A 13,530-nucleotide genomic window follows, 5' to 3' on the forward strand; every position below is an offset into this window, starting at 1 on the left:
ACCCCAACTGTTCATCATTTCAACCAAAGATCCAAAGAAGCTACAGAAAGTTGTAAAATTAGTCAGCTCCATCGTGCGTACTAGCCTCCGTAATATCCAGGACATCTTCAAGGAGCGATGCCTCAGAAAGGTGGCATCCATCATTAAGGACCCCCGTCACCCAGGTCATGCCCTTTTCTCAGTGTTACCATCATGAAGGAGATACAGGAGCCTAAAGACACACACTCAACGATTCAGGAACAGCTTCTTCCCCTCTGCCACCCGATTTCTGAATGGACGTTGAACCCACGAACACTACCTCACTACTTTTTTAAATTTCTGGTTTTGCACTATTTTTAATTTAACTGTTTAACATGCATATATATACTTAGTGTAATTTATTTTTTTACATTTATCATGTATTGCATTGTTCTGCTGCCTCTATAAGTTAACAAATTCCATGATATATGCCAGTGATGTTAAACCTGATTCTGATTGCCAGGGTAAAAGATACCTGCAGATGAGTAGTTCTAACTCCTCAAAATTTTAAAACATCCATCAGCTCTCCCCTCAGTTTGAATCTTTCCTTCAGGAGTTCAGTGAGGTGGTGGCCCTCCCTCACTGAACCCCCTCTGTGATCTCTGCTGTTCCCTGACTCATTGCAGCTATCACCTGCCAGCTTGTACTCCACCCCCTCACCCCCCTTCTCATTTCTGGCTCCTTCCCCCTTCCTCACCAGTCTCATTGAAGAGCCTAAGCCTGAAAGATGACTGTTTATTCACTTTCACAGGTACTGCCTGACCTGCTGAGTTCCTACAGTATTTTGTGTGTTTGTGTTACTTAGTATTATTTTTGTTGCTCATGTTAGTGAGCAAATTCAGAATTAAATCTTTCAAAAAGTGGGAAAAGATTTTAAGGAAAACGTACAGTACTGTACAAAAGTCTTAGGCAGACATACAGTATATAGTTAGGGGGCCTAATTATATAACTCAGTATACAGTTAGGGGGCCTAAGACTGATGCACAAATGAGTCTGAGGTCGTGGCCTGCTCTGGGCTTCGTGTCTGTGGACTCACTCTCATTCTGAATGCTGTTGCTTGCTTTTATCGTTTGCACGACGTGTATGTGTTTTCTCTCTCTCTGCATTGGGTGTTTGTACCTTTGAACCTTTTTTAATGGATTCTTTCAGGTCTCTTGCTTTGTGGCTGCCTTTAAGGAGCCAAATCTCAAGGTTGTATAATTGATAAATATTTTGATAATAAATGTACTTTGAACTTAGAACTATGAATTATTTGATGTTCTTAAGTTCTAATGCCATAAATACCAACAGTGTCCGGTGGATGAATGACCTGTGGGTCTGCCTTTAACGCTGGGTGAGGGAAGGTGCTGATCAGAGAGTGACAGACTTTGCAGTAATGTTTAAGAGTGATAAACTTTACCCCTCCTCAGAGTCAAAGTTGAGTTTATTTTCATATGAAAAACTTGCTTGCAGCAGCATCACAGTCACATAGCATCATATAAGACCATAAGATATAGGAGCAGAATTAGGCCATCTGGCCCAGCGAGTCAGCTCCACCATTTCATCATGGCTGATCCATTTTCCCTCTCAGCCCTAACCTCCTGCCTTCTCCCCGTATCCCTTCATGTGCTGACCATTTAAGAATCTTTCAACCTCTTCCTTAAACATACCCAGTGACTTGGCTTCCACAGCCACCTGTGGCAATGAATTCCACAGATTCACCACTCCCTAGCTAAAGAAATTTCTCCTTATCTCTGTTCCAAATGGATGTCCTTCTATTCTGAGGCTGCATCCTCTGATCTTAGACGCCCTCATCATAGGAATCATCCTCTCCATATCCACTCTATCAAGGCCTTTCAACGTTCAATAGCTTTCAATGAGATTTCCCCTCATTCTTCTGAATTCCAGTGAGTCAAGGCTCAGAGCCAACAAACTCTCCTCATATCAAAACCCTTTCATTCCTGGATCATCTTCATGAACCTCCTCTGGACCCTCTCCAATGTCAGTACACTCTTTCTTAGGTACGGGGCCCAAATGACTTGGCCCCCACTCTTGGGACGGCATGGTCGTGCTACGCTTTACACTACCAGTGACTTGGGTTCAATTTCCGCCACTGCCCATTAGAAGTTTTTACGTTTCGCCACTGCGTACATTTCCTCCAGGTGCTCTGGTTTCCTCCCTCAGTCCAAAGATGTATCAGTTGGTGGCTTAATTGGTCATTGTAAATTGTCCTGTGATTAGGCGAGGGTTAAATCGGGGATTGCTGGGTGGTGCGGCTCGAAGGGCCTATTCTGCATTGTGTCTCAATAAAATTTTTTAAAATTGCTCCTAATACTCCAAGAAGTGTGGTCTCACTTGGAGTATTGTGAGCAGCATTCACAAGAAAAATGTAAATTCTACACAATTTTTACAAGCTAGAACATAATTAGAACCAACTCAGAACAATACATTTTTGTGTAAAGCGGTTACAGTTCTGCTAAACTCTGGTGATTCAAGTTTTGCTAGTTGGTTCAATAATTGAAAGGAAGTAGCCCTTCCTGAATCTAGTGGTGTGAGACTTTCGGCTTCTGTACCTTCTGTGTAGAGAGAAGATGGCGTGGCTCAGAGTGTGGAGATCTTTGATGATGGGTGTTACCTTCTTGAGCCAGCAAGTTGCTACAAGGATCTAACCCTTAGTAATATGAGAATCTGCAATTACCAAGTACCTTTATTGTTTCAACGGAAGAACTCGTAAATTTACACAGCCAAATACCTGTGTGTACGCCTACAAAGTTTTCCTGACCCTGCATGAACAGTCAAATAGTAGAAAAGTTAATACCAGTAAAAGGAGTCTATGTGGGCCACGCATTCCTCGTGGTCCTGCTTCGATCTCCCCATGTCCATGGAGTACTCCACATCCACGATAGTGGGTCTCTAGTTATGACTACCTTTGCAATTGAAGCATCTGCCTCTGTATACAGTCCTTACCAGTTCAAATGTTGCATTTCAGTGTTATTGGCTACCTGACTGACCTATAACACCTTCTTATTGGCTCTGATCCAAACCAGCATCCACTTATTGTCCTTCCTCTGCAAGTGACAACTAGTAATTTATGGCTCTTTGTTCTAAATTAGTCATCAAATCAATAACCAATATGAATCACTCAGGGCAGACGCAGACCCCACCATTTAAAAGCCCCTGCATGTTATATCTAACCAAAAACATTTGGTAATGATCTCTATTACAGCCCCTTACCCAGAGCTTCATTGTGTCTACTTTAAAACACTAGTCCAGCCAAGCAACTCCTGTTCAAAAATGGATGCAGAGCGGCTTCACAAAATGGCAGCCTCCATCTCCGTCAAGCACATAACAAGAACAAAGACAATTGGTTTGTCTACTTCCACTGTCCTTGATTCATTCAAATTTAGTGATTGTAGACCGTAGTTCTTTCTGGCCAACCTGCACTCAGTCCATAACCCTCCATTCCTTTCCTCATCCATATAACTATCCAATTTAACTTTAAATGACAACATCGAACCTGCCTCAACCACTTCTGCTGGAAGCTCGTTCCACACAGCTACCACTCTCTGAGTAAAGAAGTTCCCCCTCATGTTACCCCTAAATTTTGCCCTTTAACTCTCAACTCATGTCCTCTTGTTTGAATCTCCCCCAGTCTCAATGGAAAAAGCCTATCCACGTCAACTCTATCTATTCCCCTCATAATTTTAAACACCTCTATCAAGTCCCCCCCTCAACCTTCTACGCTCCAAAGAATGAAGACCCAACTTGTTCAACCTTTCTCTGTAACTTAAGAGATGAAACCCAGGTAACATTCTAGTAAATCTTCTCTGTACTCTCTCAATTTTGTTGACATCTTTCCTATAATTCGGTGACCAGAACTGTACACAATACTCCAAATTTGGCCTTACCAATGCCTTGTAGAAATTCAACATTATATCCCAACTCCTATACTCAATGTTCTGATTAATAAAGGCCAGCATACCAAAAGCTTTCTTCACCACCCTATCCACATGAGATTCCACCTTCAGGGAACTATGCACCATTATTCCTAGATCCCTCTGTTCTAATGCATTCTTCAATGCCCTACCATTTACCATGTATGTCCTATTTTGATTAGTCCTACCAAAATGTAGCACCTCACATTTATCAGCATTAAACTCCATCTGCCATCTTTCAGCCCACTCTTCTAACTGGCCTAAATCTCTGTGCAAGCTTTGAAAACCTACTTCATTATCCACAATGCCACCTATCGTAGTTTCATCTGCATACTTACTAACCCAATTTACCACCCCATCATCCAGACCATTAATATTGGAGAATGTATACAGTATCCAACCAGAAATTCTTACTCTTCACAGATATTCACAAAACAGAGAGGAAAAAAAAACAAAGAATAAATGACAGAAAAATGTTAGAATACCAAAGTCCCCTTACACACATAAGCAGCGGCAAAATCAGCAACCCTCCCCCTCCCCCTCCCCTCTCCTCCCCTCACCCTCCCCTCCCCCTCACTCTCCCCTAGCTCCAGCAAAAGCATTCACCCCATCACCACCACCCACAACGCAAGCAATAGCAAAGCCCACAGAGACCGTGATCTAGAGTCCATAGAAAACTACTGTCCATCCCAACACTGACATTCCAGGCTCTCTCTCACTAGCGAGGGAGAGGGAGATATCCCTCCTGCCACACACATCAAAGTTGCTGGTGAACGCAGCAGGCCAGGATCATCTATAGGAAGAGGTGCAGTCGACGTTTCAGGCCGAGACCCTTCGTCAGGACCCTCCTGCCACACTGGGGGGGGAGGCCAACAGTTCTCTGTTCTGATGTTAGTCTGCAGTGTCACTTATTCGAGTTCCCCCAACTCTGAGCCAACAGACTCTCACACACCATCGAAAGAGAGAGACCGCTCGAGTGCAGAGGCCTCTGACAGCTGCACCTGCTGTCTCAATATTTCAGCGCTTCAGTTGGCAACATTGGTGAGGAATCAGGTTATTCACAGGGCCGCACCCCAAAGGCTCATGACTTCCAGCCCACTTTTTATACAAGAATGAACAGAATTAAAACAAAAAAAAAGCAAAGTAAGTCCAAGTACATACAGTATGTGTCACCGTATACAATTCTGAGATTCTTTTTCCTGCGGGCACTCTCAGCATATCTATAGAATAGTAACTATAACAGGATCAATGAAAGATCAACCAGAGTGCAGAAGACAGCAAACTGTGCAGATGCAGATATAAATAAATAAATAGAACATGAGATAATGAGATAGAGAGTCCTTAAAGTGAAATCATTGGTTGTGGGAACATTTCATTGCATTGATGGGGCAAGTGAGTGTAGTTATCCCCTTTTGTTCAAGAACCTGAAGGTTGAGGGGTAGTAACCGTTCTTGAACCTGGAGGTGCGAGTCCTGACACTCTTGTATCTTCTACCTGATGGCAGCAGTGAGAAGAGAGGATGACCTGGGTGGTGGGGGTTTGATGATGAAATTCAATTTTGTGTAAGGTGATCAAAGTGGCCAGTTTTGCTAAACTGCAATATTTAGAGTTTTGCCAGTTGGTTGAGGAACCACATATTGAAGGAAATTAGCTGTTAGATCTCACCTGTAAGTTCATTAAGTTGAAGTTCAATTGTCCTTCAACCATACCTGAATACCCATGAATATAGACAAGTGAACTCCGAGGCCAAGGTGCAATACGTAATACCGTCAGTCACACTTGGCACAAAGCAGATATATTCAGTGAAATGCAGTCACACAAAAAGAATATAGTCCAACACTCTGAGTCGATGAATACTGACAAATCATGCAGTTGAACTCTGTAGATGTAGTCTTCTGCCGAGCAAACGCTCCAGTCCCTGGGGCAAACACAGCTCCGAGTTGTACACCATTTTGTCAGAGCAGCTCACGTGCTTGGGTGTCAGAGTGAGGTCTTAACGCATGACATTCTGACTTGCCAAGGCAGCTGTTGACTGAGCAAGATCAACAACAGAAAGGGTGGGAGCATGGGGTGGGGACCTTTCAATCATTCAGGCAAAGTCTTGCTAGCACCTACCTACCCTCTGATCTTCATCCAAGTTCACTGAGATAAGTGTCAACTTTTTCTGAGAAGATGTTTTTGTCATACGCTGTAGCTTTCTCCTCAAAAATGAGAAGACTGAGGGAGGAGCCATCAGCTAGGACTCTTCTTATTACCCCATCGAGGAGGAGGTACAGCAGCCTGTGACATGCACTCAGTGTTTTAGGAGCAGTTCCTTCCCCACTGCCATCGGAATAAGAACCAGGTTTTATATCCTTGGCATATATTGTGAAATTTGTTGACTTTGCAGCAACAGTGCAAAGCAACTAATATATATATTAGTTAAATCAAATAAGTAGTGCAAAAATAGAAATAAAAATGTAATGAGATAGTGTCCATGGGTTCAAAGTTCATTCAGAAATCAGATGGCAGAGGTGAAGAAGCTGTTCCTGAATTGTTGATTGTGTTACTTCAGGCTCCTGTACCTCCTCCCTGACGGTAGCAATGAGAAGAGGGCATGTCCTGGGTGATGGGGGTCCTTAATGATGGACACAGCCTTTTTGAGGCATCGCTCCTTGAAGATGTCGTGGAGCTTATTTCGATCCTTTGCAGTAGCTCCTGCTCCCGTATCAGATGGTGATGCAGCCAGTTGGAATGCTCTCTGTAGAAATTTGCAAGTGTCTTTGGTGACATACCAAATCTCCTCAAACTCCTAATGAAATATAGCCACTGTGGTGTCTTCTTCATTGCTGCATCGATAAGTTGGGACCGGGTTAGATCCTCAGAGATATTGACAGCCAGGAACTTGAAATTGCTCACTCTTTCCACTTCTGATCCCTCTATGAGGACTGGTGTGTGTTCCCTTGTCTTACCCTTCCTGAAGTCCACAGTCAGTTTTTCGGTCTTACTGATGTTGAGTGCAGGTTCAGATTTCAGAACAATGAACCAACCCGTGAACACTACCTCACTAATTTTGTTCTCTTTCTGCCCTTATGCAATTTATTTTTTTAAATTTCTTATTGTAATTTATAGTATTTTTATGTATTGTACTGTGCTTCTACTGCAAGACAACAACATTCATGGCAACACACATCAAATTTGCTGGTGAACGCAGCAGGCCAGGCAGCATCTCTAGGAAGAGGTACAGTTGACGGTTCAGGCCGAGACCCTTCGTCAGTTAGTTCTGATGAAGGGTCTCGGCCTGAAACGTCGACTGTACCTCTTCCTAGAGATGCTGCCTGGCCTGCTGCGTTCACCAGCAACTTTGATGTGTGTTGCCTGAATTTCCAGCATCTGCAGAATTCCTGTTGTTAACATTCATGGCATACAGTTTGTCTGTGATATTAAACCTGATTCTGATTTTGAAAGAGATGAGAATTGCTTAGAATAACAACACACTGTTGCTTGATTTATTTTTGTTTATTTTTAATTTTATTTTTCCAACACTCTTAAATTGCAGGTCAAGCTATCCCTCTCACACTCACAAGACCCCGCCACCAGACGTGTCCAAGCCACCGGTGTCATGTTCTCAGCTCTCTGCTTCTGCCCCCAAATCTTTCTACTCCTATCAGAATGTGAAGAACGTGTGCCCAGCAGGGTGGAGAAAAACATCCAGCACCCAGGCGCGATCTTCTGGATACACCGAAACAAAGACGTAGGAGTTGCAAGCTTTCTGAAGCTTAATCTTTTGCGATCGAGAAATGAATGGAGGATTAGGTTTCACACTTAGTGGCCATTTTATTAAGTACAGGAGAGAAACCCAGTGTGGTCTCCTGCTGCTGTAGCTCATCCACTTCAAGGGGTTCAACGTGTTGAGTGTTCAGACATACTCTTCTGCACACCGCTGTTGTAACGTGTGGTTATTTGAGTTACTGTCACCTTCTTGTCAGCTTGAACCAGTCTGGCCATTCTCCTCTCACCTCTCATTAACAAGGCATTTTCACCCACAGAACTGCCACTCACTGGATGTTTTTTGTTATTTTTCGTACCATTCTCTGTAAACAGGAGTTCCCAACCTAGGTTCCATGGACCCCTTGCTTAACGGTATCAGTCCATGGCATAAAAAAGGTTGGGAACACCTGCTCTAGGGACTGTTGTTTGTGAAACCCCAGGAGACCAGCAGTTTCTGAGATACTCAAGCCACCTTGTCTGGCACCAACGATCGTAACACAGTCAAAGTCACTTAGATCACATTTGTTCCCCATTCTGATTTTTTTTCTGAACAACAACTGAACCTCTTGACCATGTCTGCATGCTTTTACGCATTGAGTTGTTACCACATGATTGGCTGATTAGATATTTGTATTCACGAGTACCTAATAAAGTGGCCATTGAGTGTATGTCAAGGATTATAGAGGTCAGGAACAGGTCATTTAGCCCTACTGATCCATGCCAGTGTTTATTTAAGCATGCCTTTCCGTTCTATTCCTTTCATTCGTGCCTATTTATCCAACCTGCTATTAAATGAATCTTCTTTTTGTCTCAGCCACTTCCTGTGGGAGCACTTTGCACATTCCCACATCTCTGAGTAAACGATGTTTCTTCTGAATTCCCTGTTGGGTTTAACATGAAAGAGTTGGTAATGAGATTATCTTCTAAACCCACAAGTGGAAGCTGTGTCTCAGCACACGGTCATGACACTGATTGGCTTTGGGCTTTCTGCAGATTCCCTGCGGGTATCACCAATACATGTACTGTTCTATTTTGCGAGGGCAAACCCCCGAACACACAGAGCAGTGGAACAGTATTTCCCACTGTCAAGAAGAGGAACAGAAGGCATTGCTTCACCGCTGTAGCTCAATTTGGCCTGACTGTTACATTTATTAACACATCTGTTTTTAATTAATGGAAAGGAATTGTAAATGCATTTTTTAAAAACGGTTACATTTATAATGCTGAAAAATTACTTTTCTTTGACCCACCCCTTCGCAGGTAACAATACATGTACTGTTCTATTTTGCCAGTTCTATTACACATGTTGCTCATTATTGCATGCCATTAATTACTAGGGGCAAATGAATGCTGGTGACTTAAAATCACTGCATGGACCACTTTATGCCTTGACATCCATCTTCATGCAATATGTTCAGCTTTGACCTTACAGCTCTCAATCATCATTCACTGAAATCTTTTGCTTCAGTTCTCCATACCCATGCATAACTTTGACTTTCTTCATTACCCAAGATTCAAAGTGGATATATTATGGAAGTATGTTTGCAGTATACAACCCTGAGATTCCTCTTCCCCACAGACAGTCACGAAACAAAGAAAAAACATGGAACCAGCCAGTTCAAAGAAAAAATTCAAACATTAAACCCCCCTCCCACCTCCATGGGCAAATGGCTACAAAAAGAACCGAGCAAAATCACAGAATATAAAATACAAAATCAAAAGTCATATTTCAGTTCAGTTCCTAAGACTTCAACACAAGCAAGATCTTCAAGACCTTCTAAAGCAAGACACAAGAACGTCTGATGAGGAAATCCCTTCTAACCATCTATTACACTCTTTGGAAGCTTTCTTCTTTGCTGCACTGCTAATTGACAGATTTCTGTTTTGCCCAACTTGGGCAATGTCTTGAATGTTCTCTCCACCCTAAGGCTCGTTGCAATCTCCTGCTTCATCCATTCTCTCCCCATCAGCCAGATCTGAGATACCTGGCCTCTCACGGACTTTTTCTTCATCTTGAGGTTCTTAAAACCCAACACTGGCATGCTGTGACCACCAGTAATTGTACTTGGCCATACGTAGAAGCTGGTCTACCGTAGAATGTATATTCTCTATTGACATGTGCTGCTGCTAAGTCTGGCTCCTGAATCTTTGTAATTAAGAGGCCATGATGAGGCCACACTAAGATTGGAGGAAAACAACACATTATATTTTATTTGGGTAGCCTCCAACCTGATGGAAATGAAAGTCAATTTCTCCAACTTCCGGTAATTGCTCCCCCCCACCTCCTTCACCATCCCCCCATTTCCATTTCCCTCTCTCACCTTATCTCCTTACCTGTCCATCACTTCCGTCTGGTGCTACCCCCCTCCCTTACTTTTCTTCCATGGTCTTCTACCCTCTCCTATCAGATTCCCCCTCCTCCAGCCTTTTATCTCTTTCACCAATCAGCAACCAACTTCACCCCTCCCCCTCCATTTCACCTATCACCTGTCACTTTTACTTCTTCCTCCCCTCCCCCCACCTTCTTGCTGTGACTTCTCATCTTCCTCTCCAGTCCTGATGAAGGGTCTCAGCCCGAAACATCGCCTGTTTACTCTTTTATGTAGATGCTGCCTGGCCTGCTGAGCTCCTCCAGCATTGTGTCTGTGTGTTTGTGTGTTTCACTTTCGATTTCCAACATCTGCAGATTTTCGCATATTTGTTTGATGGTTATTTGCTACGAATGGAACTCCTTTAGAGTATCCTCTTCCTCCCCCCCCCACCACCACCTACCCTTGAATTTACTGTTGAGAGGAAGGTGTGTCTGCTGTCTTCTGATAAGTTGGTGATGTAATTTAATGCATACACCTATATAGCTTTCTTCTACAGGTTTGAAATGTCCTTTACAGTTGAATCCTTTTTTAATCATAAAGATAGGAATGGTAACATAATAGCTAAATTACTGGGAAAAGAGACTACTACATGAGATATATAGTAGAATTGGGCCATTTTGCGCATCAAGTCTGCTCCACCATTTCGTCATGGCTGATCCATTTTCCCCATCAGCCCCAATCTCCTATCTTCTCCCCATATCCCTTCGTGCCCTGACTAATCAAGAAACTATCAACCTCTGCCTTAAATACACCCAGTGACTTGGCCTCCACAGCTTCTCGTGGCAACACATTCCGCAGATTCATCACTCTCTGTCTAAAGAAATTACTCCTCATCTCCATTCTAAATGAATATCCCTCTATTCTGAGGCTGTGTTCTGCTCTTAGACACCTCCACCATAGGAAACATCCTCTCCACATCCACTCTATCAAGGCCTTTCAACATCTGATAGATTTCAATGAGATCCCCCCCCCCCCATTCAACACGCAAAAATGCTGGAGGAACTCAGCAGGCCAGGCAGCATCTATGGAAAAGAGTACACTCAACGTTCTGGGCTGAGACCCTTCATCAGAACTGGAGGGAAAAAGATGAGAACTCAGAGTTACAAGGTGGGGGGAGCGGAGGAAGGAACACAAAGTGATAGGTGAAACTGGGGTGGTGGTGATGAAGTAAAGAGCTGGGAAGTTGATTAGTGAAAGAGATCCAGGACTGGAGAAGGGGGATCGATAGGAGAGGCCATGAAGAAAGAAAAGGGGGAGCACCAGAGGGAGGTGATGGCAGGTAAGGAGATAAGGTGGTAGAGAGAAGTGGGAATGGGGATGGGAGGGCATCACTGGAAGTTCGAGAAATCGATGTTCATGCCATCAGTTGGAGGCTACCCTGACAGAATATAAGGTGTTGCTCCTCAAACCTGAGTGTGGCCTCATCGCGACAGTAGAGGAGATCATGGACTGACATGTCGAAATAGGAATGGGAAGTGGAATTAAAATGGGTGGCCACTGGGAGATCCCACATTTTCTGGTGGATGGAGTGTAGGTGCTCTGCGAAGCAGTCTCCCAATCTACATCGGGTCTCACATATATGCAGGAGGCTACACCGGGAGCACAGGATACGGTAGATGACCCCAACAAGCTCACAGGTGAAGTGTCGCCTCACCTGGAAGGACTGTTTGGAGCCCTGAATGGTAGTGAGGGAGGAGGTGTACGGCAGGTGTAGCACTTGTTCCGCTTGCAAGGTTAAATGCAAGGAGGGAGATCAGTGGGGAGGGACAAATGGACAAGGGAGTTGCGTATGGAGTGATTCCTGCAGAAAGCAGAAAGTGAGGCGGGGGGAGGGGATGTGGGAAGATGTGCTTGGTGATGGAATCCTGTTGGAGATGTTGGAAGTTCCTGAGAATTATGTGCTGGACGCAGAGGCTGGTTGGGTGGTAGGTGAGGACAAGAAGAACCCTATCCCTGAAGGACTGGCAGGAGGATGGGGTAAGAGCCAACGTGCGTGAAAAGGAAGAGATGCATTCAAAAGGAATAAGGGAAGCCCCTTTCTTTGAAGAAGGAGAACATCTCTTTCGTTCTGGAATGAAAAGCCTCATCCTGAAAGCAGATACGGTGGAGACGGTGGGATTGAGAGAAGGGGATCACATTTGTGCAAGTAACAAGGTGGGAGAGGTATAGTCCAGGTAGCTTTGAGAGTCAGTGGGTTTACAATAGACATCAGTAGATAAGTTGTCTCCAGAGATTGAGACAGAGAGATCGAGAAAGGGGAGGTGTCAGAAATGGATCAGATAAATTTGAGGGTAGGGTGAAAGTTGGTGGCAAAGTTGATGAAGTCGACAAGCTCTGCACGAGTGCAGGAAGCAGCACCAATGTAGTCGTTGATGTGGCATAAGAAAAATTGGGGAGTGACACCAGTGTAGGCTTAGAACTGAATTCCAGTGAGTAGAGACCCAGAGCCATCAAACACTCTTCATGTGACAAGCCTTTCAATCCCAGAATCATTTTGTGAACCGCCTCCGAACCATCTCCAATGTCAGCCAATCCTTTCTTAGATAAGGGGCCCAAAGCTGCTCACAAACTGCTCTGTACCCACTGCGACTGCTGGAATCAAGGATTTCATGTTGTTAAAAAAAAACTACTTGGTCTATTAATATTGCTTAGAGAGGGAAAACGCAACCAGTTTCTATTGACGTAGAATATAAAAGCATGGATGTAATGTTGAGGCTTCTTATGGCGTTGGTCAGACCACACAGAGAGAGAAAGGAACAGTTGACACTTCAGGCTGAGTCCCTTCATCAGGACTGGGAAGGAAAGGGGAAGGTGTCTGAATAAAAAGGTGGGTGGAAGGGGAGGAGGATAGCTATAGAGTGACAGGTGAAGCCAGGTGAGGGGGAAGGTAGGTGGGTGGAGAAAGGGGAGAGGTGTGAACTGAGAAGCTGGGACAGGATAGGCGGAAGACGTAAAGCGCTGAAGAAGGAATCTGATAGGAAAGGAAAGTGAACTGTGGGAGAAAGGCATAGTAGTCATAGTCATAGTCATACTTTATTGATCCTGGGGGAAAGTGGTTTTCGTTACAGTTGCACCATAAATAATAAATAGTAATAGAACCATAAATAGTTAAATAGTAATATGTAAATTATGCCAGGAAATAAGTCCAGGACCAGCCTATTGGCTCAGGGTGTCTGACCCTCCAAGGGAGGAATTGTAAAGTTTGATGGCCACAGGCAGGAATGACTTCCTATGACGCTCCGTGTTGCATCTCGGTGGAATGAGTCTCTGGCTGAATGTACTCCTGTGCCCACCCAGTACATTATGTAGTGGATGGGAGACATTGACCAAGATGGCATGCAACTTAGACAGCATCCTCTTTTCAGACACCACCGTCAGAGAGTCCAGTTCCATCCCCACAACATCACTGCCCTTATGAATGAGTTTGTTGATTCTGTTGGTGTCTGCTACCCTCAGCCTGCTGCCCCAGCACACAA

At 44.1% G+C, this 13,530-nt stretch overlaps 1 protein-coding gene across 10 annotated transcripts in view; it reads left to right on the forward strand.

The window, feature by feature from the left end:
- The window catches only part of sipa1l3 (signal-induced proliferation-associated 1 like 3), a 406,609-nt gene that overhangs the window by 352,714 nt on the left and 40,365 nt on the right, over nt 1-13,530 (forward strand). For 9 of the 10 annotated variants that reach the window (XM_072274491.1, XM_072274490.1, XM_072274495.1 and 6 more), the window contains one exon: nt 7,471-7,665. The exons of the other annotated variant lie outside the window; for it this stretch is intronic. In XM_072274491.1, coding sequence (XP_072130592.1) covers nt 7,471-7,665 — 195 coding nt within the window. The remainder of the gene's footprint in view (nt 1-7,470; nt 7,666-13,530) is intronic. 10 annotated transcript variants of the gene reach the window in all.

The sequence above is a fragment of the Mobula birostris genome, chromosome 12 (genome assembly GCF_030028105.1).
Source record: "Mobula birostris isolate sMobBir1 chromosome 12, sMobBir1.hap1, whole genome shotgun sequence".
Taxonomy (NCBI): Eukaryota; Metazoa; Chordata; class Chondrichthyes; order Myliobatiformes; family Myliobatidae; genus Mobula; species Mobula birostris.